Consider the following 27,110-nt stretch of genomic DNA (forward strand, 5'->3'; position numbering starts at 1 on the left):
CCAGCTCAATCAAGCAGCCAGTGGGGAAAGGAAGCTGGCGGACCACACTTGTGGGCTGTGCTATAGCCTCCGCCTGGCCAAGCTGACTTAGCAGAATCAGCAGCAAGGCCACAGGTCTGAGGCCCCATAGTCCTGAGCCTGAATCCCAGCTCCACTGTTCCCTTTGTATTTGTGTAAAATAGGGCAGAGACGGCTACTCCAGGCCTTCTCCACTGATTAAAGGAGTAACACAACCACCTCCTTCCCTGACAACTGGGGCCACAGCAGTGCTCTCTTCAGTCACCCAACTATCCTTAGACCATCCCTCCATCCTTCTCAAGGCTCTGAGTTAGCTCCCACTTTATAGGGGAGGCTGAGGCCCTGAGAGGGGAGTGGTTCCCAAGTCACCCACCTGGCATGTGCCTTGGGCAGCTGGGCAGGGCAGCCTGGCTGCTGAGCACTGACTAGAAGTCAGTGCTCTGACATCATGTATAAGTTACTGCTCTCAGAAACCTAGGACATTAGAGGGCACCCTTATCCCCATTTCACAGACAATGAAGCCAAGCCGGAGAGGAGCCGGTCACTGTTAAGGTCACGCAGGATAAGCTAACACACCAGGCTGGCCTGACTTCAGAGGACTGCAGTCTGGTCCCCTGATAGCACCAGCCCATGGCCTGGGGTCAGAGCCTGGACACATGGTTCTGGTTGGTCTGTTCCTACCCACACCTTGACCCACAGGGTCAGGGTTGTTGCAAGAAGGTGGGGCAGGGGGATGGATGCAACCATGGTATGGACCCAGGTTCTCCTGCTAAGGACCAGCCCCAGGACTAGCCCATCAGGATCCATAGGCACCACACACGAGGCCTAGTTGCAGGTCCAGCCGGCCAGAGGGCCCATCCACCTTTCTTCCACTGCCCCCTTACTGCTGACAGCTCCCCAGGCCTCAAGCCGTTTCTGTTCCGATGGCAGTAGAGAGGAAGAACCCTGATCAGGGCAAGGCGTGTAGCAGACACTCAACAAACGTCAGTCTCCTTTCCTTTTAATCAGACCTTCAATGCTCTCTCTGTCCTGCAGCCTCTCCCCACGGTGGGGTAAGAGGGGGGGAGGGGCCATTCTGTCCCTTGTACCTGAGGGAGGGGTGTAGGACAGGGGAAAGGACATGTGGCCAGGAGCCAGCAAGTCCCAGTTCTGCGACTCAGCCTTGGGGACTGCTTCCCAGCCTTGGGGACTGCTTCCTCCTCTAGCAAATGGGGGGAACACTACCTTCTTAGCTCCTATCCTACAGGTTCAAATGGGATGACATCTACAAAAGAGCTCTGTCCGCTATAAAGTGCTATGCAATGGTCAAGGATGCACAGCAGCAATAACCTAAACAGAAGCCGCCACCACAAGCCAGGCCTAGAAAAAACAGTTTAAATGTATGTTTCCATTTCATTTCATAGCCTGGAGGGGGGTGGTTCCCACTGTACAGATGAGAGCAGAAGCCGGCGTTTATGTGATGGACTCAAAATCACACAGTAAGTGGCACAGCAGAATCTGAACCAGATCCTGGAGCCAGGAGCAGAGTTGCTAGCCCATCTTGTCACCCCAGCTGGACTATACCTCACTGCTTGGTCCATGGTTCCTGCCACCCAACCCCCCTACCTCCTGCTGTGTCTCCAGGTGTGAGGGAAGGACACAGCTGAATTCCAGGCTGGTCACCACCAACATAAGTGCCTTCGAGTTCTGGAATGAGAGGCTGGTTCCCTTTCAGAGATGAGGGGTGGGGTGGGGGTGGGGCTATGCTGCTCCAGACAGAGAGCACTGCTTCAGTCCCACCTCAAGCTTGGCCAGGAGGGTATGTGGCTGAGAAGGCATCCAGGGGCCACTGCAGGAACATTAATGGGTTTCACCCAGCAGCAGTCATGGCCCTGGGGCAGGGGAGGGAAAGAAAGGAAACGCATCCTTTCCTGGTTTGCTTATTTCCACTTTCATCTCAAAGAAACAATTGTCAAATTAGACTTTTCCCTATCTTACAGGAAGGGTTCTGTCCCTTTGAGAAGCTCTCTCCCCTTTGAGGTATTTTCTATTTTTACCTGCTTTTGAGTAACTTGAGGGTTTTTCGAAAAACCTTCCTTTAAAGTATTTGTTGAAACAAAGTGCTGTCACTGATGGGTTGACTGACTGGTTTTTCAAGATGCAGCCTGGCTCCGCATGGACGGTCATAGGGGCAGGAGAGAGAGAGTCCAGCCAAGGGCCCGGCTGCTAAGGGGTTTGAGTCAGGACCTCTCTATAGCATGGGGTGTTGGGATTTCACAACAGGACCCCAGTGGGCAAATGTTAATTCAATAAACATTAACTATGTTCGCAAATAACATGGCTACAAATAAGACAGACACAGGATTCTAACCTAAGGATAAGACACCCAACACCAAGGTCAACTAGATGACCTCTGGAGGCCTAAGAGGGAGCAAAGAGAACCCTGGTAGGATGGCTTGTCGCCAAGCCTGCTTGCCACAGGGGCAGGGAAGAGTCCCTCCTGCAGTGACTAAGCCTCAGATAAACTGTTGTTATAGCTTGTCTGGGGGCTACAACCTTAGACTCTCATCTACTGTGCTCAGCCTGGACTCCTTTTGCTCATAACTTCCTAAATCCGTCAATACTAGCCCAACACTCAGTCGGAGCGAGAAGCCACAACCACAGCACCAGATGTTATGGTCCTACCACGTCACACACCACGCCGATGCTTCATACTTGTGAGCTCTGGTTCCCAAACCTCTGCAGTTTGGGAACAGTCCCATTTTACAGACGAAGACAGTGAGGTTGGGAGATCAGCAACTTACTCAGGATCACACGTGGGAAGGGGCAAAAGTCTAGTCCTGTTACACTTATTCCAAAGGCTTCAGTTTCCCATTCTGCTAAGCTCTTCCTTTAACTGGGCCGGCCGAGCAGCTCCAGCTGACCACCTCCTCCCAGCTGACCACCTCCCCTCCGTGGCCTATTCACTGTCCCCCTGCAGATGCTCACCCAGGAGGTGCTTGATGATGGCTTGGTTGTGTTCCCAGAGGTTACTGAAGGTCCCCCAGCGTGAGTGGCCATCAGGCACAGGGTTGGCTTTGATCCAGCCACCACAGGCGTAGGTGAAGAAGTCTTGGCAGGGGTCCACGGCAGGGTCCATGGAACTCAAGATGGAGCTGGTCACTGAGACACAGGCCTCACTCAGACACACCGGGGGGGTTCCTGGCAGAGGTCAAAGACAAGTAGTCAGGGGGGTAGGCAGGGAGGAGACTGTGAGGATACAGAGCAAGTGACCTGGGGCTCCGGGTGCCATGCCCCACCCCAGCCCTGACCAGTGGGACTTCAGTTTAACTCCCTAAAATCCTTTCTGTGGCTTATAAAGTACAGAGAACCAAGGTGCTTCTCTTCACTAGACCTTCCTTGTACAAATATCCATTGACTTTTTATTACTCCCTTATGTTCAACAAATCTGTTCATTCATGCATGTATTCATTTATTCGACAAAATAATTACTTTGCATTTTCCCAGCTCTTTGCTGAACTGAGTGCTTGTACGGGGTGGGAGGTATAAAAGGCATACTCCTTTCCTTCAAAAGTCAATAATTTGGGCCTGCTTGGTCGCCTAGGGACTAAGTCTCAGCACTATTGCTGATACTGCCTGAGTTCGAACCCGGACAGGGATTTAACCCACACGGCGCAACAGACCTCTCCTGCCTCGCCCACTGCTCCCCTCAGCAGTGTATCTCAGTCAGTCTGCCTGTTCTACTCCCCACTGTCTCTGGTGAATCCTCTCACCCCCACACCTCTGGCCTACACCCCAGTTCTTCAATGCATAAACAAACAAAAAAAGTTAGTAATTTAGTTGGGATACACGTGATACAAGAAAAGTCAAAAGTGAATAGGAGAAGTAAAAAAAAAAAAAAAAGTGAACAGGAGAAGTGTCTGTCATTCATATTACAAACATAAACTGAGTGCTAAGTTCTTGCCAGCTGGGTGCTGCAGACAGTGAGGGGCCAGAACTCAGAACTCAGGAAGAGAATCAAGAATAGAAGGAACTATGAAAATCATTCCCAAGTATGGGTACAAGGCAAGGGAGTTACGTCACTGAATTCTCAAAGACAAAAACAACCCTCAAAGATCAATTTCCTTGAGGTCACTTTTATGCATAAGGAGACTAAGGCATTGAAACTCTGCTCAATGCCCAAGGGGAAGTGAACTCCATCCTCTGCTAGGCCTGCTCTGGGCCTGAAAGGAGCCCTCCCCGTAAGAGTACCACACTGCCAGGAGGCAGGGCAGCCCCACCGCTTAGGTGCCAGCCTTAGGTAGCCAAGTCCTAAAGCAGAGAGGTACGCTTCCTCTGAAGTTCTCAGAGGACACAGGGAAGAGGAAGTGGGGTTGTCTGAAGGCATGAGGAGGCAGCATCCTTGTGTCTGGGTTGGGGGTGGGCTCCAGCAAAAGAACCAAGTTGGGGGCAACCTCAGCTATGGCCCCGGCGGAGGTAAAGATGAGCCCGACTGCAGGAGATGGAGCTAGAGAGCCAGGTGGGTGACTAAGAACGCCGGCCAGCAGAGGCGTGTCGGCACACGCAGGCAGCGAGGACTTCTGCTAGCGTTCTGCTGTGCCAGCCCTTCACACACATTTGTGACCTCATTGAGGCCTCACTACAGGCGTCAGAGGCAGGTGGGACACCCCTTCAAAAATAAGGACTCTGAGGCTCTGGATGAACATCACATAGCTGGGCAGGAGGGCCGAGACTGCGCCTGCCCTGGCCCTGCCAGTGCCTCCAAGGCCAGTCTCCCGCTCCCCATCACTCCCTCTTGCCCCATCGGGCAAGTCGGGTTTGGCCATTGCACAGGGAGTAGTGAGGCAGGGCAGGCCTCAGTGGCTCTGGACCAGGGTTCTAATCCCAGTGATGTGGCCCCCAAGAAAGTGATCCCCTTGCTCTAAGCCTCAGTTTCTCCACCTAAACATGAGGAAGAATCGTGAGGCCTATTTCACATGATGATGACACCTCAAGGCAGAGAAGCTGGCTCTGTTCTCTTGAATCTTGGGGTTTGGTGTCCCCGGGATAGTCGGGGAGTAGAGGGGAAAGCACAGGCCAGCAGGGTGGTCTTCACTTCAGTCCTACACACACTGCCAGTCTGGGCGGGGTGTGGGCTGGGTGGGCTGGGCGGCCTGTGGGCTTATGAACCCCTGAAAACAGTGCCTCAGACCAAGGGCTGAGAGGAGCCACCCAACAGCACAGACACAGGGTGACTTTGAGTTAATTACTCATTTTGAGTAGGTAACAATGATTACGTAATGATTACGTAACAATTAGAAGATACGTAATGATTACGTAACAATTAGAAGTTATTGAGCTACCAGGCATGAAAAGAGAGAAAGGAAATGGTGGGGCATGTGGCCCCAACTGAAATATCTTTAGATCTGACCAGAATTTCATGCCCACTCCCCAACTACGAGGGGGGGAATGTGGAGAGAATTTCCACATAGTTTGAAAAACCCTATTCACTATTATGATCCAACTTTGTATTTGGAAGAGGAAAAAAGAATACCTACAAACTGCAGGATGTACGGCTTGACCAAACCCTGGCTGTGGGGCTACCCTGGAGGAGGGCAAGACTCAGGGAGCCAGAGAGAGCTCTGTGTGTGTGTGTGTGTGTGTGTGTGTGTGTGTGTGTGAGAGAGAGAGACAGAGAGACAGAGAGAGACAGAGAGATAGAGATTGACTGGCTTTAAAACAAAATAAGAAACCAGCCCCAGGAATTGAGTTCTCGCTAGGCACCTATGCTGGGCACAGGGTAAGACACCACGTGGGTGGTGCCTATGTAATAATCACTTGATTACTTAACGAATGGTTTGTAGATCCTTTACCAACATCTCCTGGCTTGCAAGAGCCTAATGCACATTTGATCAATAAATTAACAGTTTCCAGGCCCCCCCTTATCTAATGTCAAGATCAACACCTTCAAAGCTCTCCTCAGGCTCCATCTCTGCAGGGAACCTTCAGAGGGCTGTATCCCTCCCTCACCGGGCCCCTCGGTTGCCTGGGGGTCCACCATCTCAGCACAGACCACACTGTGTCACAGTGGGTGTCTACTTCCTGTCTACCGCCCCTACCCGAGTGTGAGTTTGAGAGTAGGGCCAGTATCTTACATTTATACTTTCCTTTACCCAGCAACTCTTAAATACATGTTCACTGAATGAATGAATGAATGAGTGAATGAGTGAATGAAAGAGTTTTGTTCAGCACTCATCACCACCTACAGAAGCAGAAGATCTTTCTTCCCTTTACAACATGCATGATTCGCAAGAAGGCAGGACCCGGATCTAGTTCACAGACACTGGCCTGGATGGTGCCCAGCCTCAGAACTATCTGAGACACTTCAGAATATTTTCTGCGAGAATTTATAATTGTTTTGCTACCACTTTTTGCAAGTTTCTGAAAAGGAGGATGTCACCGGAAGACAGAACAAATATGTATTTAAGTACCCAGACATAACAGAGGGGTGGGTCTTTCAGAGTCATCAGATTTGCTTTGACTGGCCTGGTGTTGGCTCAGATGTGGAAGATGCCAGCACCTGTGGCTTGTGAATGAGGTCACTGCCAATTCCAAGTGGCCACCGTTTGCCCAGGCCACGACAGCCAATAAAGACACATGGATTGGTTCCTGGGTTACCTGGCCCAGCTCCATCTCAAAGAAAGGAGTTCCTCTCACCCAGGTCCAGGAAGGGAAAAATCTTTATGGAACCCTCAGGGGCTGGGCCTCCCTGGTGGTACAGCTAGTTAAGCGCAGTGCAGTGCTGTGAAGCTGTCTGCAGCCTCTGCTGCATGGGTTCGATTCTCAGCCGGCCAGGGAGATATCCACATGGCGCAGTAGAGCTCTCCTGACTCACCATTTCAGTCAATCTGCCTGTTGTTCCCCACTCTGTCTCTGGTGAACCCTCTCACCAACCCCCACCTCTGGCCTGTGCCCCAGTTCATTATGCATAAATAAATCCTAAAAAATTAAATTAAATTAATTCTAAATTTAAAAAAAAAAAAAGAATCCTCAGGGGCCTGGAACAGAGGTAGAGCAGGTTCTTCCCCATGGGCATCTTCTGGTGACACCAGAAGCACTGAGCCTGATCACCAGGAGTCAGCACTTGGGGATTCCCTACTGGTTTCCAGTGGAGAAACGCCTTGGGGAGTCCTTGGGGCAATGTCAGGACCACACTGGCTGCTGGAGTCTTGTCTGTGCTTTATGCACAGAGCCAAGAACATGAAACTGACTGAGGACAAGGCAAGATGGCAGCTGCAGGACAAGGTGAGTGACAGAGAAAGGCTGTTCCCAGTTTAGGTCTCCTTCTCACTCCTTTGTCCATTCAATCCTTCGGTTTATTCACTTTGCAAACGATTTGCACCCCAATGGGATATAAGCATTATGCTAAGCACATGTGGTTAAGGACTTAGAAATCATTAATTAATGAATCAAATATTCATTAAGTACCTGCTGGGCCAGGCACATTTGGTAAAACATTTATAAACCATTAAATAGTCAGTTAAGTCATCAAGCAATTATTTCTTAAGCACCATCTGGGCACCTCACAGAGTAAGCACCGTTATCATTTGTATAATGGAGAATGAACGAAGGAAGGAAGGACTCCTTGATAGAGAAGGGAGATGAGAACCCTGAGAAGTCCTCCCCTCGTGGGGCCCCCAAGCTCCATGCCCTTTCTGGTATGACTTCCCACACAAGCCACTAAGTCCACAGTGGGGAAGGCTCAAAGAAGCTGGGGAGGACACTCCCAGGTCTTGTGAAGGGTCCCCATCTCTCTGGAGGGATGAGCAGGTGACCAGGTGGGAGTCAGACCCTGAGCAAAGCTCCCAAAGGTTGCTCAGCCAGGTGCACCAACCTGCGTCAGAAAGCCAGACATTGGTCACTAGGGAGCGGGAGACCCTGGCTTTGGCTGGCTGCCCCTCATCACTTTTTAACTTGCACCTACCCCTTCCAGGTCCACAAATGCTCATTGACATTAACTCTGGAGGCCCAGGGCTGGATGCCCTTAGCCGCACACAGAGACAGACACATTGCAGCCCTGACAGAGAAATGTGATGGCAGAGGAACTCCAGGGCAGTTGGATCATGGAAGGGCAGCTTTTTTTTTGGGGGGGGAGTGTCTAGCCCACACTAGGGTACACCATGATTACAGCCACATAGTCCTAGGCAAGTCACTTGGCCTTGCTGCCTGTTATCTCAGACAGAAAATGGACCCAAAGTAGCCACATCTGATAGGGGTGCTGTGAGGAGGAAATGAGGTCCCTTCTGGAAAGAAGAGGTGCTGCATCAGGCCCCCAGGAAGCATCCAGCAAGCAGAAGCAGTTACTGTTACCGTGTTGGAACTAAGGACAACAGATATGGCTGTCTCTCGTGTCCACGTCCCAGTAACTACCCAGAGCAGAGGATAAAATCCCAAGGGGCACCACGTGTGTGAGCTGCGCTACCACCTCAGCCACCCCAGACTGGATGTTCCCTCCATTAAGGCAGAGAAGACTCAGGCTCTCGGAGATGAAGTGACTTGTCCAGGGTCACATGGAAGATAAGTCGCTGCATTCACGCTGCTCTGCTCTAAACCTTTACCCCGCCTGCACCCCCCACCTCCCAGATCTTGCCCCAGCTCAGCAACCCAAGTCTCCAGGTGAGCTCCTGGCCTTGAAGGCCAGGCCACTTGAGTGGGGGAAGCCCCCTTGCCAAGAGGACGGAGCTGGGGGCAGGAGCGGGCTCAGCCCCCGAGGCCACGCAGAGGCACCTACTTGTCCGGTACTGTACGCCCAGCGCCGCCAGGCAAGCCACCAGTCCCGCCGCCAGAAGAGCCACCAGCACCACCAGTCGCTTCTCCACCTGGGTCCGCGCCGCCCAGCACCTCTGGCCGCTCCGGGGGCTGCGGAAATTCACCTGCAGGGAAGGAGGCAGGAGGGGCGGGGAGGACATAAGCCCAGGGCTCCCCCTCCCCAGGAGGAAGGGGCTCCTTGGCAGGCCCAGGCCACGGGGAGCCATCGGGCGGCCCTCCTGCCTCAGGGGTGGTCTGGTTCCCACAGACTCAGTCCTAATCCAGGAACGGAACCACCACCCTGTGAGGCAGCTCGGATTTGCTCCTGAACGTCAGAGTCAAGTAGCTCAACCCAGCCGGGCTGGTGTTTTTGTGTCACCCGATATGGGCAGAAGGAAAAAAAAAAAACAGCTTTTCCCTGTTTCTCCAGTAAGGAGCTCAAAAAAGAACAGGATGTTTGGACTCGCAGGCATCCAGTGAGCATCCAGCTGGGCTCCCCCCAGCGCCCCCACACCAACGGGGACAGGCTGGATGAAACTACCACATTCCCCACTTCCTGGGAGCTCGGGCAGCCTGAGCCCATCAAACCCTCACAACCCCACGAGGACTGAGTTATCAGTTCTCTTTCCGCAAATGATGAGACGAGGCCTGGGAGGAGCCCTCGCCTCGCAGCATGCAGCTAAGCGGGTGGGGCCGGCAACCAAACCCAAGTCTGCTGGCTGTGCAGCCCACTGGTGGGTCAGACATTTGAGTCCTGGGAAATGTCAGGGGGGATGCAATGGAGAAACAGCCCCATTCAGGCAGATCCTCAAAGGGAGGAAAAACGCGCTGGTCTAACAGGCCAGCTAAACAGGAAGGGAGGCACAATGGGAGGAAGCGGAGGGTGCGGCAGGGCCCTCCAGGCTGAGGAGGGACCAGTCAACAGCATTCCGAGCCCTCACACCTAAGGCCAGCATGGGGCTCCCCTCTGTCCCAAGAGGTGCTTCCTGCAAAAATGAGGGCCGCAGGACAGGAAGGGTCGCCTGCAGGTGGGGCTCAGTTAAGGTGTCATTTTGGCCATGCACCAACAGCCGAGTAGGGGCTCGGGGCCACACTGGAAATGTGAGATGAGGATGGACTCCCTCGCTCTCAGCTGTTCACAGCCCAGCAGGAAGGCAGATAAGGGAACAGTCTCAAGTAGTCAGGGAAGGCTTCCTGGAGGTGGGGAAGCCTGAGCTGGGTTTTGAAGAATAAGGAAATGGCCAGATGAATGAGAAACGGAAGGGGCGACACAGGCAAGGCCTAGATCCCGAGGGGTGCCGTGAAACAGGCTGAAAACATGGACTTCTTCCTGAGGGTTGGGGTGACATGACTGGATTTACCCTTTGGGAGGGGGAAGCAAGGAAGACTTGGAGGGAGTCCACAGCCTGCCAGAAGGTGAGGCGAGGGGGGAGCTGCAGACCTTGGCCTGTGACCTGTGAGTGTCCCACCAATGGCCAAGGGGAGCCAGGCCAAAGCCCTCAGAAGCCTCACAGGGAAGGGCACCAAGCAGCCTGTGGCCTTGTGGTCACCGTGAGCATTTTAGGGCAGGAAATGACTGGGAATTGCTGCACCAGAGAAAGGGGAACACAGAACTCTTTGTGGAAGAAAAACCGGGTTCTAAAACCAAGAAAAGGAACTGGAGGTTGGTGACATTTCCGCAGAGGTGCAGGAGGCTCAGACGCTGAAGTAGCTGTGTCAGGTAGAGGGAGGGGTGCTGTCTCCCGAAGGCCCACAGGGAACTTTTAAAGAGGAAGATGCTGACCACGCTACTGCCACTGTTAGACCTCTGGGCTGGGAGGGGCTGGTACCGACAGCGTGGGCGATGGTCACAGCACTCCAACGTTTATAAAGGGCTTTCCCAGGGCACCCATTCTCTCATGCAGTTTAACCTGGGGCTGCTATTCAGAGGGACCCCAAAAGATCTGAAGCAGGCACCACCATGCCTGAAGGTGCTGATGTGGGTTCTCACTCTTCCCTGCTGTTCTGGGACCTGCCTCCCTCCTACCCTTCCCCTCCCATTAGGGTCTCTCCTCCCACTGTCGAAGCTCAGCTCTTGGAAAGAGAGGGGTGAAAGGCAGAGACAGGGGACCTTAGTTTTAGAGCAGCCCCTCTGCCTGGTGCTGGCTCAGAGAGCACAGAGGTGAATCAAGAGGAAACAGAAAGTCTCACTTCCGCGGACAGAGCAGCCCCATGATGTGGGGGTCTGGGGAGATGAAAGGGAGAGAAGAAGAAATGAAAGGAACAGAGCGAGGGAAGGCAAAGAGTAAAGATGGTGGTTAACAAACAGCTGGTGCGTCCCCGCACTGGCACCGCAGTTCCGTTGGTGCAGGGTGACACGCCATTCTGTCATCACCACACCTGGAAGAATGGGTGCAGCATTAGCTCCAGAAGACACAGGAAGTGGGGGGAGACACGGTGAGAAAAGCTTTTTCTCTCGAACCTGCAGCCTTGGCCAGTGAGGCGCCGCTGCCCTGGGAGAGCAGAAAGTTCATCTGGGCCTCATTGTTTGATGTTGAGCAAACAGATGGCGCTCACGGCCAAGTTCAATTAGAATTAAGTCAGAATTAAATTAAAACTCATAGTTCAAGTAGAAGTGGCAAATGGAATCTGAAAATAGGGGTTCTGACCTGTGTAAGTGCTGTGGATTTGTTCTGTCCCACTGAGAGTCTCCTGACGGTGTCTGGTCAAGCCTGGTCTCGGAGAGCGGAGGGTCCCGGGGCATCCCCCAGGCTGGGAGGAGTTGCCTGGAGGCACCGTGCTGGGATCAAGAGGCCTCTCCTGGAGAGGCTGTGTGACCCTGGTGCCATGGACAGGGTGGGGGCTGCCAGTCCCCTCTGTCTGAGTCTCATCGTCCTGCCTCCCCCTTCAGAAGGTCACAGAGAGGTTCCAGGAAGAGGTCACAGTGAGGGGGGCGGAATGAGAGGGGGTCCTCACTTTCCTTTTGGAAATGAGGGCAGGTGGATCACGAGAGGCTGTTTGGCAGCAACTGGGGTAGGAGGATTAGCGGCGGGCAAACCGATGGGCCTCGGGAGAGGTAGCTGAGGTGGCCCCCAGCCAGGAGGAGAGCTGACGCTCAGAAGACAGAGCTGAGAATGACGGCAAGTGCTCAGCTCATGGGCCAGCTCGGTATCCTACTGTCGTGTGAGGCCAAGAAAGAAGGAGACAGACAGACAAGGATGCCCTCGAAAGAGAGAGGGGGGGAGAGACAGACAGGGAAAGAGACAGATGGGCCAGAGCAACAGAAAGAGGGGCAGCGAGAGACAGCGGGCAGCCAGTGCAGGAATTCCCAGGGTTTCTGCAGCCAAGGGAACAAAGCCCTGATGAAGGATAAATATTGGGTTACAGAAGTGAGTGCTTGGCTCACCTGGGCTTACAGCAAGAACGAGTTCTGCAGGCGAGGGCCCAGGTGATGATGAGCCAGCAGCAGAAGGGTGGGGAGCCTGGTTTTCAGAGGAAGCAGGGGGGTCGGGAGGGAAGACAGAGACTTTTCCTGAGCCACATCCCCCAGCCACCTGGGCTTCGGGGAGCAGCAAGCAGGCCAAGGTTTTGGCGGGGAGCCCAGTCCTTGCAGTCCACGAGTTGGCCACCCCGTGAGGGATGGCAGGGTGACCAGGCTGCCTGCCTCCAAGTCAGCCTTTCAGAGCAGACAGACCGTGACAGCTCAGCACAGCGTGACACCCTGGTGCAGCGTGGTACCCTGCCTCTGAGAGGGTGTTCGGTTGGGGAAGTTTCTTCCAGTAAAGTTTCCATATGATGTACTTCCGGCCAAGGCCACCAGGGCCTGCCTAGAGCAGAATTATAATGGCCCCTTGTCCTCCCCGACTCTTGCCCACGTACGAGCCACCCTACCCATACCCACGCCCAAATCTGTTCCAGTGACCTAAAGTAATACCTGTTTGAGGGAAGAGGCACCTTTCCTTGCATCTTAACAGGAGCCAGCTTCTATTATTTAGAAGCAGCACACCCTGCTCCTGATGGCACAGGAGGAAGGACACAAACCCGCTAAGTCAAAGGCCGGTCTTGACTTTATTATGATCCAGCCATGTTGTTGGGCAGCCTCTGGGCCTCAGGCTTCTATCTTTAAAATGAGGAAGCTGGATTAGGGCCAGGTCTGAACATCTCAGATTCAAGAATAACTTGTTCACCAAGAGTATAGGACCCTAGCAGGTGGAGGGGATTCAAAGTACCTCTTGATTAGCAAAGGTCTTTCTCAAAGTACTGAAGGGGCTGTCCCCAAAACTGCCCTCGAATGACAGCCCTATACATGACACAGCACAGGGCTCTTAGAAAAATGAGAAAAACCCAGCTTTCTTTTTTATTTAAAAAAAAAAATCATTTTTAGAAGCCCCTGGATAAGTCACAACAGTTTTTGTAAATGGTTGTGGCTGCCTGCTTCCCAGTTTAGGCTGCAGGTCTAACTGGAGCTATTTCCCTTTGGGCCCCTGAAATGGTGTGTGTTGAGGGGTGGGGAGCCAGCCTGAGCAGGGCAGAGGCTTCCAAGGGGGGAGCTATTAAGCTCAGGGCATCGCTGAACTATCACACCTGGGGAGTTTCCAGCATACTCCTGATAACCTCCACATTCATGTTCTCTGCACTCCACAAAATTGCTGTCACTTACATTGTCTCACTTGATGCTCTGGACAGCTTTGAGAGGTGGGTTAATTATAGTAACCCCATTTCGGAAAAAAAAAAAAGCAAAGCCGTTTAAGCAACTTGCTTTCAGGTTGCATACCCACAAAAGGTGAAGCTGGGCCCTGGGTTGCTAGGGCTATTTGGTTTTCAGTTCTTCCCACATCTGCAGTGACTAATTTTGATGGATTGCAATTTACTTGTGCCTAAAATACGAGATAAAGGAAAAGAAATACTCTTTCAGGTAAGGCACAGGTAGAAGTCGTCTCCCGCTAAGTTAATGCCATCAGCATAATCAGCACTGAAGGTGGCAAGTTTGGCTGAAAGGTGGGAGTTTTCATTTACTAGGCTTGGTATCGATAACTTTAGAACCAGTGGGCTTCAAAGTAGCTTAAGTTTATAGCTGCCTGTCAACAGAAGGTGATCTGAGGGGGCGGGGGTGCACGGTCCATCTTAAAAAGGCTAAAAACTTAAGGAGAGGTTGTATTTCTAGCAAGCAGCTCACAGACGTTTCCCGAAAGGTTAGACTATGATGGTATCAGCATTCCTGGACCTTTTGTTCAATTTTAACAGAATGAAAAAATCTCTTTTTACATACTGGCTCCAGGAGGTGTTTCTGTTTTTAATGACAGCATTGTTGGGGAGTTTTCAACAGCACAGAAAAATGTTCACGCATTGGCATTAAGTGAAAAAAGGTCCCAACGTGGTATAGCATGAACTCCGCTCTATTTAAAAATACACAGAAATGTGCTAAACCAGCAGCGTTCACCTCTGAGCGGGGAAATCACCGGTTTTTTAAATGTGACTATTTTTTTAAACAAATAAGCATGTCGAGCTTTTATATTGGAAGAAAGAGCCCACAGATGAAAAACAGAAAACCCTGCTCCCCACACCGAGGTGAATGGGTTCCTGACCTGGGGAACAAGTTCATGTTTGCTTTAGGGAAGTTGTGGCAGTTTAAGGCAAACCAGGCTGGAAACCCTTAGAAATGCCCTAAATCCTTGGGCCAACCCTTTTGGTTCGTCCTGTACGGAGAGTGGACACCGCACCCAGTTTGGCGGTATGGTGTAGGGACACCCGCACCGCACTCCAACCCACGTGACCAGCGAAGTGACCACAGGAATGTCCCTAGCCGCCCGAGACTCAGCTGCGTGGCCTGTAACGTGGTGACAGGGGCACTTACCTCATAGGTCATGAAAACAATAGTCCTAGCAGGCTCGTCAACGCGTGTGACAGCCACTTTCTCAAGCCCCCATTTTACAGATAAGGAAATTGTGGTTTAAAGAGATTAAGCAACACACATCCCAGGTCACAGGGGGTGTCAGAATCAAACCCGGGACCCAGCTTCAGAGGCCGGAGAGCCCCAGGCAGACAAGTGGGTCTGGAAAAGGCGAGACCCACTCGAGAGCTGCTGTGATGAGGACAGCAAGAGCATGCCTGCCACTTTGTTGTGTATTCCCAAATGCCTTTGTGCTGATATGTTTAGAACCTTCTGTGGAAGATGAGGCTGGAAAAGATGGCTGATTAGATTCTGTTTTGATTTGTAAAGGGGAAAAGAGCCTGCCACAGAAATCTATTTTCTGCCTGGATTTAGCCACTTAAGAAGGGCCCACGGATAAGTGGTTCTAGACAGAGTGGGTTTGGTTTATCACGCCCAGATTCCCAGCACTGTGACCCAAGGCAAGTTGCACCCCTTTCGGAGCCTCAGTTTCCGCATCTGTAAGTGGGCAGAGCAGCCCCTTCAGCTCTGGAGGGATGGTCCTCAAGTTTCAGTGAGAAAGGTTCCCTAGTCTGGGGGGGGCCCGAGCACGGGGGTCATGAGTTCGGCTCTCCCTGGGCCTATTTAGCTTGAGGGAGGGAGGGACTCCATCAACACCATTTCCCTTAATTACGATTCCAGTTTGTAAGAGGTGCCTGAGTAGGGCTGGCCTGGCAGCCTGAGTTCCCACTCGTGCCAACTAAGCTCACCCTAAAAGCTTAGGGCGACTAAGCTTGCCCTCTGGAGGAGCTGTGATTTGGGGCCCCTTCACGACCCCCCTGCCTCTCGTGGTCGCCCTGGCAGAATCCTCCTGCGTTGAGGTGCCAGGCTCCTCTCTATGCTGGTTTTTCTCAGGAGCCCGGGGTATCCTTGACACCCTCAATTCTCTCCCACCCACCTGCCTGGTCCAAAATCCAACAGGGCTGAGGTCCTCCTGGTGGGGACACTCCCAGTTCGGCCCAATGGGAGAGCAGAAAGCAGCCAATCCCCCTACTCTGTCCCCCAAGCCCGGAGGTGGGGGCACACCCCAGTCATTCGGGGTGAACCTGGGAGGGGAGGAATTGAGTTTCCTGAGTAGGCTGAAAAGGAGCAGGGAAAGGGGCCCGGGATGGGTTCCCCCTCCAGGAAGTTCAGGAATTGGGGGAAAGAGGAAGAATGGGGTGAAGTCTACCAAGAGGGGGTGCCAGGGACGTCGGACTTTCCATGTTAAAACGCAGGCAGTTTCAGACCATGGCAGCGGCGGGTTCTGCGTCCTGGGCAAACCCCGCAGTACCCAGGGTCCGGCCTCTTCCCCGGCTCAGAAGTTCAAATCCACCCAGAGCTTCACCTCCGTCACCAGAGCTCGGGCCCCCTTAGCAGGTGGTCAGAGGATGCGGGGACAGGCAGCGCTCGTGCGGGGAGGCCGTCGGGGGAGCTCAGCCTTTGGGGGGGTTCTGCCCCGGGGGGCGTCTCCCCGCGAGCCAGAGCGGGCGGCAGGCACAGACCCCCCACCCCGCGGCGGGCAGGCAGAGGGCGGGGGCGCCCCGCGCGCATGCCCAGCGCAGCGCGGCCGGGGGCGCCCGGGGCGGGGTTCTTACCTGCAGGCCATTCGGGTACACGTCGCCCTCGGAGAGCGAGTCCACCAGGTCCTCCTCGTCCAGCGTGGCCCGCTTGTAGGTCGACATCTGCAAGGCCAAGTGCAGCACCGACTCCCTCAGCGCCTCCATGGCCCGCGCGCGAGCGGGGAGAATGGGGAAGCGCCCGCCACCGCGCCCCGCCCCGGCCGGGCCACCGGGACCGGCCCTCGGACCGGCCCGCGGCGGGGGAGGGGGTCCCGCCCCCTCCCCGCCCCCTCGCGCTTATGCAACGCCGCGCCTCACCCCCCGCGCCCCCCGCGCCCCCCGGGCCCCCGCGCCCCCGGCGCGGCGGCCACGCGCCCCGCATGCTGCGCCCGCGCCGCCCGGTCCCCGCCGCCGCCGAGCGCCCGGCTGGCCGGGGCGGGCCGGGCCGCGGGGCCGCGGGGCCGGGGCGGGCTTGGCGCCACCTCCGCGGGCGGGGCCTCATCGGTGCGCGGCTCGGGGCTCCCTCCCCGGCACCGCTCGGAGGCCCCCTGGCCGGAGAGCCCCCAGGGGGATGGAGGTGGCGCCCCTTCCCGGAGGTCGGGGAGGGGACCCGGGCCAGCCCCTAGCAGGCAGGCGGGATCTCGCAGCACCCCTTCCTGCTGAGAAACCTCAGTCCCGGTTCAACTTTAAGGGGGCCCCCAAGGGCACAGACCAACATTCCATACTAGAAGGGTGCCCCTCATTTGGCTCACGACAGCCAAGAGGGCGGCTCCTCCCACCACCTGCCCTGAGGTGAGCCAAGGGGGGGATTCCTCCCTCATCAGTTAGACAGATGAGAGGGGGAAAGAGGAAGAGCAAAAAAGCGTCTCCCGTCTCATTTCCCCTTCCTCTAGCCCAGGGTCTTTAGCCAGAAGCACATGAATAATTTCAGAGAATTCCATAGAACACGCCCCCCCGGCCCAGCCCTAAAATGAAAAATGATGCGCTGCAATGCATCTGGGTGGCTGGAGGGGAACCTCATGCTTGCACCCAGGCTGGAAGGTGTGACTCCCTCTCCACCCCTCTCCCCCCAGTATTTAGAACCATGGCTTTGAGGCTAAACACCAAAAAGGTGCCTTTTCAACCCTTCCCTCCAGACCTTCCAACCAGCCCTCAGGAGCCAAGAGCCTCAAGCAGGTGCTCTGACCTAGCCCCTGTGAGCCCGGGCAGGAAAGTAGGCTCCCGGGGGCTTAGGTAAGGACCCTCTCACCCAAGACTCCAGAAAACCCAACCTCTCAGTTTCCAAAGGACCCTCCGCGTCTAGTGAGACAGGAACCCCTGCACGTGTGTAACCCCTGCACGCGCGTATTCCTTCAGAAGCGCGCTCTGGGCATTCCATGCTGCTTCTCAACAGCCGTATGCGAGGCGACAGGCTCCAAGGGGTGAGGTGCCCCCCCGGGTCACAGCCACAGGGGCGGTTTCTGACGGGTCTCCGGGCTCCCACTCTTGCCTTCCTACAAGGCCTCTCAGGTGCCGCAACGAGTCTTTACAAAGGAAATGCTGATCCTGCCACTCTTGCTTAAGACGCCCCCACCGTCCGTGGATGGGCAGTGCCCTAATCAGTCCCCATGGCCCCTGGCCACCCTGCCCTGCACCTTGTGCTGCTCCCACCTCTCAGTCACTCAGGCCCCCCATCTTTGGGCCTCACTCAGCTCCTCCATGTTCCCCTTTCCCCAAGACCTTTATAGCTGCTGTTCCCTCTCTCTGGGACATTCTTTCATCTCCCTTCCCCTGCTCCCGATCTCACCTTAAATCTCACCACCCTAAGTTGCCCATCAGTTTCTCTACTACAGCAACACCCCATTTTCCCCTTTGTTTGTTTTTATATCTATCTCCTCCCTCCTCAGAATTACAGTTTACCAGGCCTGGGACTTCTGCCTCACACAGAGTTGCCCCATTACTTGGCATAGTGTAGGTGCTGAACAGACAGTTAAGAGGAACGGCGGAGTAAGCAGAGGAGGAAGAGCTTACACTGGGCTAGTGCCTTTAATCCTTGGGCATCTACCTTTGCAAAGCTTAAGGACAAAGGGCCTGGTCCAAAGGAGGGGAGGGGGTGAGGCAGGAGAGGAGTAGAGGGAGGAGAATCCCAGGCATCTTCAGTTGAGGTAACAGCCAGGCTTTTGTTGAAACCAGGACTGGTTACCGTGAGCAACAGGTGTCAACCACGGCAGGAAAAGACCCTTGAAAAACGACAATTGCCCAAACATCTCCCCACTCTGGCCCACAGCTTATTTCCTGGGGAGCAGAGGTGTGAGGCATTCTTCAGTTCTTTCACACCCAGCATCTCACTCAAGCCTCTGGCCCTTCCCTGAGGCAGGTGTTATTGGCCCCTTTCATAGAGGCTGAAACTGAGGCTTGGGGAAGAAACAAGCTCAGGTGCAGTGAAGCCACGGCCCCTCCTCCAGTTTCATTTCAGAGATCACCCCACCCACCTGCTCCAAGCTCTCCGGACCATCTTCCTCAGGCTCCAGGCAGGTCCCCTGCCCCGTGTTTCCACACAGCCCCCTCCCCAAGCTTTTCTGTTGAAGCAAACAGCATTCTCAATGGGAGACCCTTGAAGGCAGGTGCTGGGTGTCCAGCAGGCTGGAAGCCCATGCCAGGGCTGAAGCCAGGCTGCCCACCACCCCTCCCACTGCAACCTGTCTGTGGAAGGACGAGGGCCGCTCACATGCTCCCAAGCAGAAGCTGGCCACGATGTACAGCTGTTTATTTTTTACCACACAAAAGATGAGGGGCCCTTCCTGAAAGGCCTGCCTGGGGCCCTGTAGTGAAACTGAACCCACGGAGGGGAGAAGACTTAGTGGCTCTTGGGGGGAGCACAGCAGACTCAGGGGTGAATGACATTTCAACCACCAGGGTGCTGGCATCTTCCAAGGTGGGCGGGGCCTTCCATTCACTGTCTGGTCTGTCCCCTCACCCATCTAGAGCCCCAGCATGGACAGGTATCACTTGCATTTTATAGAAGGCGGGGGTGGGGGAGGGCAACACCTGCTGTGGACAGGGTGACAAAAGCATCTCTCCTGAGGAGAGGTAAGACTAGGGAGCAGGTAGGACTTGGCCCCTACTCCAAAGTCACCTGGGAGCCAGGATGAGGATCCTTGTCTGCCCTACCCCATGATGCTGCCTCATAGCTAAGTGGCAGAGCTGGGTCTAGAACCCAGGTCTGAACCCTCTCCCGTGCTCTGCGGAAGGCGGGGCTGCGGCTTCAGTTTCGGGTGGGGAGCTCTCAGAATCCCAGGATGCTGAGCCGGCAGGGCGGCCAGCACTTGTCTCCCTAATTGCCTCATTTGTGGTTGTGGGTGCCACGCCTGGCCCGCAAGCTTCAGGGAAAGGGGAAGAACAACCGCCGCTTTGTAGGGAGTCCTGGATTGGCAAATCTGGGCCCGGTGCTCATGAGAAGGGCTGGCGGAGACCAGGCATGGAGGAGTGCGAACCACCCCCCCACCCCCAGTGAGAGCCAGGTGAGGGCATGATGGTGCCCAGCTCAGGAAACCCTGCTCCGTGTAAAATCAAAGGCTCAGGGTGAACAGTGAGAAACGATAAACATTCATGCATTTCTGAGGACAGAGCCTCTGGCCCCACAGCACCCGGGCATGATCCCATGTGCCCTGCCTCTCCCGGTTGGGTTGCCCAAGGCAGGGGATCTTCAAGGAATCCTGGAGCATGTTGGAGGCAGGAAAGAGCAGGCTGCCAGTGAAATTGGGAGGCCTGGGACTCCTTGGCCACACCCTCCCAGTTGTTTTTACATTCTGTTTCTAAGCCTCAGCTCCTTAGAAAGCTTTGTGGCCAAAGGCCCAGTCAGTTCCTGCCTCTGGTGCCAGTAATTAGCCAGGATCCGTGAAATCCTCATGTCATCTAATACACACGTACACTGCATGTTAGCTAAATACTTAGTCTTAACAGGCATAATAACACAGTTGGTAAAAGCTCTGAATGCAACCACAGTTCAGATCTCTCCTGCCATCTCCCTGCTGTGTGACCTTGGGTAAGTGACTCAGCCTCTCTGGACCTCAGTTGTCTCATCTATGAAATGGGGATGACAGTAACTGTACCTCCTTCACTAGACTGTCATGTTACTGTCATGAGTTAACAGTGTTTAGAACAGCAGGTGCCCACTAAGTGTTAGTGTTATTATGTGTAGTCACCATTACTTATAAATCACAAAGCTCAAAGCCTTCAATTGATCCTCACTGCCTATAGGACAAAATCCAAACTCCTAATCATGGCATTCAAGGACTTCCCCATCCGGCCCAAACCTATCTCTCCAGACTGGCCCTCTGAATAACCCTGAGGGGTGTAGCCATCACCTTGGCCTCTGACCAATCCTTGCAGGTGTTCTCCACTCAATAGGAATTCAGAGTCCTTGATATTCATCAGGCCCTGTGCTGAAGCCGAGGAGGCATCCCTGAGTAGGACTTGGTCCCTACCCTCAAACGCCCTGCAACTGATATCCCCAACCCTGACTGTTTTTCCTCCAACCCAACTTCTCTCCATCACTGGTCTGCCTCCTCCTCCATGCAGTCCTCACTACTTCCCCAAGCACAGGAAATCATGGCCTTCTCTGGTGTGCTCCCCACATAGCACTTGCATTACATGTAGGCCTTTGTCTCGACATCTTTATTTCTGGAATGGAGAGGACCTAGGGCATGGGCAACACTCATCTTACTACCCCTCTGACCCCAGCACCCAGCACAGAACCTGTTACTGAGATAACTGGTTAAATTCTATCCCAGATTTTCACCAGGGCACAGGCATCTATGACTTCAACAAAGAAAAAAATAGTAGAATTTAGCTGCTAATGACCCTCTAGTAAAACCAGGCAAGGGGCAAAGAGGAAAAATGTCGCCATCACTCCTGAAGACAACATGTGAAATCTGTTACTATAATTATGTCATCTGTTACATTGCTCAATGTCTTTTACATGGACAATTTCCATGTGACTAATTCAAGTTTATAAGAAAGTTCCTGAAGGAGTGAGTGAACTGCTTCTTTGCGTTTTGATAACAGGAATCACAGGTATTGGCCTGCATTCCTTTTTTTTCCTTGGCTGTCAGGAGGCTCGCAGTCACATTAGAAACTCACATGTGGGGGCCTTCCCGGTGGCGCAGCGGTTGAGCGCTGGGTTGCGAAGCTGCCCGCAGCCTCAGTGGCACCGGTTCAATCCCCGGCTGCTCCCCGGCCACCGGAGGAGGGTCCCACATGGTGCGCAGACCTGCCGCCCGCTGCTCCCCTCAGCAGTGTACTTCGGTCCTTCTGCCTGCTCTGCTCCCCGCTCTGGCTCTGGTGAATTCTCTCACCCTCCCGTGCTTCTGACTGTACCCAGTGCATGTATAAACAAAACAAACAAACAAATAAATAAACATGCCTCTAGCTCACATGTGGGCACATTACTGGCCTCTGTGTTCAGCTTTTTCATTCTGGACATTTTCCATTCTACTTTCTCTGATGTTATTGAGCGTGTTTTAGTGAATCCTTTGTGGAATAGCACAAATAAGAAATAACCTGTGTCTGGAATGCCCTGAATCTACTCTCCTTGACGGCAGCTTCCAGGTATTCAAGAAAGGGAGAGAGGCAGTGAAGACAGACCCAGACCCTACCCCAGGTTCCTTGGCTTATGTCATCTTTCCTCTCAGGCCTCAGTTTCCTCACCTATAAAAGGGGTCACTGCACAGAGGAAATGGGCTGAAACATGAGCTGCCTGGTACACAGCATCTCACCTCCGAGTAAATGGCACGCGGGGACACACTGCTGTGCCCACCTCACACCTTTGCCAGTTTTCCTCTCTGCTTCTGCCCTCGTCCATATATCCTGACCTTGGTCTTGGTTCAGGCAGCGTTTGGCATGACGGTAGCTGGCTCTGCTGCTGTACACAGGGCAAAAATAATGGAATTCCCATGATGAAGGTTAACATCAACCATCAGCCGTGCTCAGTCCAGTGTGACTTATCAGTATTGCCCTACTCTTGATAGGATGTAATGAGAATGGCATTGCCCCGCTGCAGCCTTCCTCCTAGAATACCCCACATCAGTCATGAGGGAAAAAATCAGAGACTCTCCACTGAGACACATTCTACAAAATGCCTGCCTTATAATTCTCAAAACTGTCAAGGTTATCAAAAACAAGGGAAGCCTAAGAAATTGTCAAAGGCAAGATGAACCTAAGGAGATATGACAATCAAATGTAGTGGGGCATCTTGGATGGGATCCAAGAACAGAAAAAGGAAAAATCTGAATAAAGTGTAGACTTTCATTAGTAATAATGTATCAATGCTAATTCATTAATTGTGACAAACAGACCATATACTATATTAATAATAAGGGAAACTGGGTGAACGCTGTACTACTGTCCCCATAATTCCAGCAATTTAAAACTATTTTAAAATAAAATGTTTTCTTAAAAAAAATAAATAACTGGCTGCTGTCTAAAACAGAAAACAGTCTTTGACCCCGATACAAGCCCAGCGCTGTCCAGCTCTCCAGGCTTTATTTCCTGATCTTATATGTATTCCACTGTCACCTTAGGGAGTAAGTCCTGGGGCTCCCATTTTATAGAGCGAGAGACCGAGACCAGAGAAAGGCGGCGGCCTGCCAGTCAGCAGCAGAGCAGGGCTGAAACCCAGATCTTCCTGACCCTCCCGCCGTCTCTCCCTCTTTGCTTGTGCCACCTCCCTGGGGCTCTCTAGACCAGTCTATTTCGGAGATTCCGGGCTGCCCTATGCAGGATGTGGGAAGCAGGAAGGGATGTAACTGGGGTTGGAACAGGAGAAAGAGACCCCGCTTTGTACCACCAAGAGATCAGATGGAATTGGAGACCTGAGCATAGAAATAGGAAGGTGGACAGGAGTTAAGGGGGCAGGGGAGGCCTAAAGGGGAGACTCAGGGAGGAACTGGGAGGTCAAGGCTGCAAACTGTCTCCTCTGAGAAGGTGGCAGCCCCACCAGCTGATGACTCAATCACCCTGATCTGGACCAGAGTCGTAGGCTGGAACCCCCCAGCCCCCCACAATGTGCTGGCAGGAGAAGACTTGCTCACACATGCAGGGAGCTGGAAAACACTCACCCACTGGCCTGGTTTGACTCACCTGCCTGGAGGCTTGGGGAGGCATTGACAATCTTACCTAATGCTGCCAACGGACTGTCTCAGCGCCTGCTGGAGGCCAACCCACACCCAAGCCCCAAACCCGGCCAGCAACCTCTTCCTTACTCCCCGACACAGGTCGCTCACCATCTGGCCCAGCCCCATGCTCGGCTCCGACCACGCCTCTCTCTGCCCCAGTGTCTGATAGCTTCCATCTTTCATCTGTCCAGGACCACTTGGCTCTGCCCCCTCCCCTGCACTCCTACAACCCGTCCTTGGTTAGCCCCTGGCCCTCTTGACCTCCAGTTGTAACTCCCCCTGACACTCAATGCCTGGCTGGCTCCAATCAGAACTTTCTAAACTAATTGATCTGATGCAGTCACAGTCCTCTTTGACATGAGGGCTCCCTGGAACTGGCAGAAGCAAGCATGAGCCTTGGCCTGTCTTCCAGCCTCCCTGGGATCTGGCTCCTGGCTCCTCTCCAGCTTCATCTCACCACGCCTCCCTCACACACTCAAATCATAGTAAAACATGCATGGTTAGTTCCCCCCACACACTGACCCCTGCTTCCTGCCCTGTCTATCTAGTGCCCTCTGGCTAGGAGGCCCTCCTCTCCTCCTGCTGGCTAACCTCTCTACTCAGATGCACCTTCCTCCAAGCAGCCTTCTCGGACTTCCCTGGATGCTTTCTCTGTGCGGTTTAGCAGTACCCTGCATGGCATTCTAGCATCTTCTCCCAGGGTGGCCACCAGCCTGGTGCAGCATTTTTTGTGCTCTCATTTTCTCATCTATCAAATAAAGATGACAGCGGGACCTGCTCCACAGGGTCTTTATACATTTCAAACACAATGCATGCAGTTTTCAGCCCAATGCCCGGCAGAGAAGCAGCAGCCGGTGTGAATGAGTGTGGCGGTGGTCCAGAAAGGGCTAGCTTCTCGGGTCTTCCTGAGGGTGACGAAGACGGGAAGAGAAGGAACAACTGGGAGTACTGGATTGGTGCCAGGCCAGGCGTGGGGCCTGGCACTTGTTGGCACACGCTATCCGGGACTTTTGCTGGCTGCACAGCTTGAACGACTGTGACAAAGGCAGGGTCAGCAACCTGCCCAAGGTCACGCATCTGCTAAATACCTGGACAGGAAACGGGGTGCATTCATTCTCAAAGCCTGTGGTTTGCCGTTGCAACAATCAGATAATGGTCCCAACCAGCTCCATCCTTACCACTTCAGGGGTCACCTCCCAGCCGGGCTCAGGGGGTCGAGCTGCCCGCTCTGATCTCTGAGCATCAAGTTCGAGGCAGACTAGAAATCTGCAGTCCACCCTCAGCGGTGCAAGACAGCAGGCTGGGGAAACCCAAGTGTGCCCGAATAATTTGCTGATCTAATCACATACCTAAAACTCAAGACAAAGTTAATCTGCCTCACCTAATGATACTTATAATGGGGCTGAGCCACCCAGTAATTAGGCTTCGCCAGGAAGTGGCTCTGGAAGTGGCTATAATTCATGCTTGTGCCACACAGGTGGGTGAGCAGGACTGGAAAGGGAGGCGGAAGTGGGCAGGGCAGGAAACTTTGGGGAGTCCTCGGATCCATGAATGGAGGTGGCCAGGGCTCTTGAGCTGTGCCAACCCCTGTGCCAACCCAACTCATGTGGGTGATCCAGTTTGACTTTTGTATAACCCTGTGATGTGGGCACTGTTCTTCTTTTTCTAAGATAAGCAAATAGGCTCAGAGAGGCCTGTTCACTTGTCCAAGGTCACATAGTCAATGATCAACAGAGCCAGGGTCCACACAGATCTGCTCATCAACTCCTCCTGCCCACATGATGTGCTGGGCAGTGGAAGGTCGCCAGGCCTAGGGCTGGAAGGCAGGAGATGACCATTCTGGTCTCAGGCCTGACACTGTCTCACCCTGGGCCTCAGCAAGGGAATCCCCCGTCTAGAGAATGTGCCTGTCTGGCTGGATGCTGAGTGTGGATCTGGGTGCACGGGTCCCTGGACTCTAACATTCAGACAAAGCACTTTACCACCTGAAACTCAGCATGCTCACCAGTAAAATGGAGACAAGGACAGCCCTTAAGAAGCTGTGAGGGTTTAATATGTGAAAAACTTAGAACACACATGAATATTACTACCATTTATGGGAAAAGCAGGGGCTTGGGAGTCAAGTTTTTCCATCTGTGAAGTGGGGACGTAGTGGCTGGATTAAAACATTGGTTTGCAAATATGTATTTTTGTAATCCCACAGAATCCTTTATTTTTCACAACACAGCAACCAAAAGCTCTAGTTGCCCGTAGGCCCTCAGTGACTCCAAGTCCTCACTCTTGGCCCAGCTTCTCAGGGAGTTCTACAAGCGTTTGCTGCTCTTAGGTTTGGGGGAGCAATATTAAAAGGCAAACTTGCTTCCTCGTGGCATCACCCAGTGCAGACAGCTGGAGGGTGGTGAGTGAATCCTGACCCTTGAAAGCATGCAGGTGCACACGAAGTAGCTAGGAGTCTGGGGTATGGAGCTAAAGTGTGCATCAAGCTTTCTGTCACCTGTGCTCCAGGGGCCAATTCACTTCAATAGCTATTTCTGGGGTGGGAGGGTCCTGTGGTCCCTGTTTACTGAGCACCTACATTGTGCCAGGCCCTCACTACCTGATGGAAGGTAATCTTGTCTCCACTTGACAGATGAGGAAACTGAGGCTCAGAGAGCCGGCATGACCACACCAAGGCCAGGCTGCCTCTCTATAATGCTCAGGGATCTGGAGCCAGACCCAGAGGGCTTTCTTGATGTAGAGCTTGTTGGAAGGTTTGTGAGGTCCTGGGGTACCAGCTCAGGTTACGTGGGGTTCTGGCAAGTGGAGAGACCCACAGATATTAGGTCTTACTCAGGAAACAACCTTGATCCCAGTGGAACCTGCAGCCTGAGAGACTGTGCCTTCCAAAGCTCAGTCCCATGTCACCTCCTCCAAGAGGCTCTCCTAGACTAGCCCTGCCACCTTCCCCCACCCTCACCCATGCCCACACCTGAGCTATTTGCTGTGTACTCTACATTCATCACTCACACAATCCTGCCCACGACCTCTACCTCTCTGGGCCTCCTCTGCTTTCTCATTGGTCAAATGAGTGATAATACGAGTATGAATCTCAAAAGTGGGTGTGAGGATCAAACTGGAAAAAACAGTAATTATGGCAAATGCTTATTTAGCACTGACTGCTTGCCAGTTCCTGGCTCAGTGCCTAGTAGATATGATAGGGATCAGAGGGAAGGGTCTGGCCTCTCCCTGCCATTCATTCCCTTCAGACTCTTGGAGCACCCCAGGCCAGGGCCCACATAACTCCTGAAGCCGAGGACTGCGGCCAGATAGAGCAGAAGGAGCACTGGAATGGGAGCCAGAGTTCAGGTTTGGGCTCTGGGTGTGCCCTCCCTGGGCCTCAGTCTCCTCTCATTCCTCCCACCCCCCAGGTGGGAAGGGATGATGGAAACAGCATTGTTTTGCTTGGTGAACCTTATCGTCCCATCTCCAACCTCCCCCTAGTGAAGGGCTTGTCTGGACAAAGCACCAAGGGGTGGGGATGTCCCAGCCACCAGCTCCCCTGGCAGCAGCAGGGTGGCCTGGCCCTGGGGCTGATTCTTCTGTTGTCATCTCTCCTCTCCCCTGCCACCCCCCCAAGCCTGGGCTCTCCCCCTGCCATGTTCCTGCAGCTGCTGCCCCCACTTGTCCCATGCTCGACACCCCCATCAAGCATCAGCCAGGCTTCCATCCTCCCCCCCCCCCCCA

General features: G+C 53.7%; 1 protein-coding gene across 4 annotated transcripts in view; it reads right to left on the bottom strand.

Moving 5' to 3' along the window:
* ECE1 (endothelin converting enzyme 1) overlaps nucleotides 1-27,110 on the bottom strand; it is a 95,174-nt gene that overhangs the window by 31,728 nt on the left and 36,336 nt on the right. For all 4 annotated transcript variants that reach the window (XM_054691479.1, XM_054691477.1, XM_037499568.2 and 1 more), the window contains 3 exons: nucleotides 16,270-16,356; nucleotides 8,768-8,909; nucleotides 2,986-3,198 (listed from right to left, as the gene is read on the bottom strand). In XM_054691479.1, the coding sequence (XP_054547454.1) occupies nucleotides 2,986-3,198; nucleotides 8,768-8,909; nucleotides 16,270-16,356 (442 nt within the window). The remainder of the gene's footprint in view (nucleotides 1-2,985; nucleotides 3,199-8,767; nucleotides 8,910-16,269; nucleotides 16,357-27,110) is intronic.

The sequence above is a fragment of the Talpa occidentalis genome, unplaced genomic scaffold, assembly GCF_014898055.3.
Source record: "Talpa occidentalis isolate TD23 unplaced genomic scaffold, MPIMG_talOcc4v2.1 talOcc4.9, whole genome shotgun sequence".
Lineage (NCBI taxonomy): Eukaryota > Metazoa > Chordata > Mammalia > Eulipotyphla > Talpidae > Talpa > Talpa occidentalis.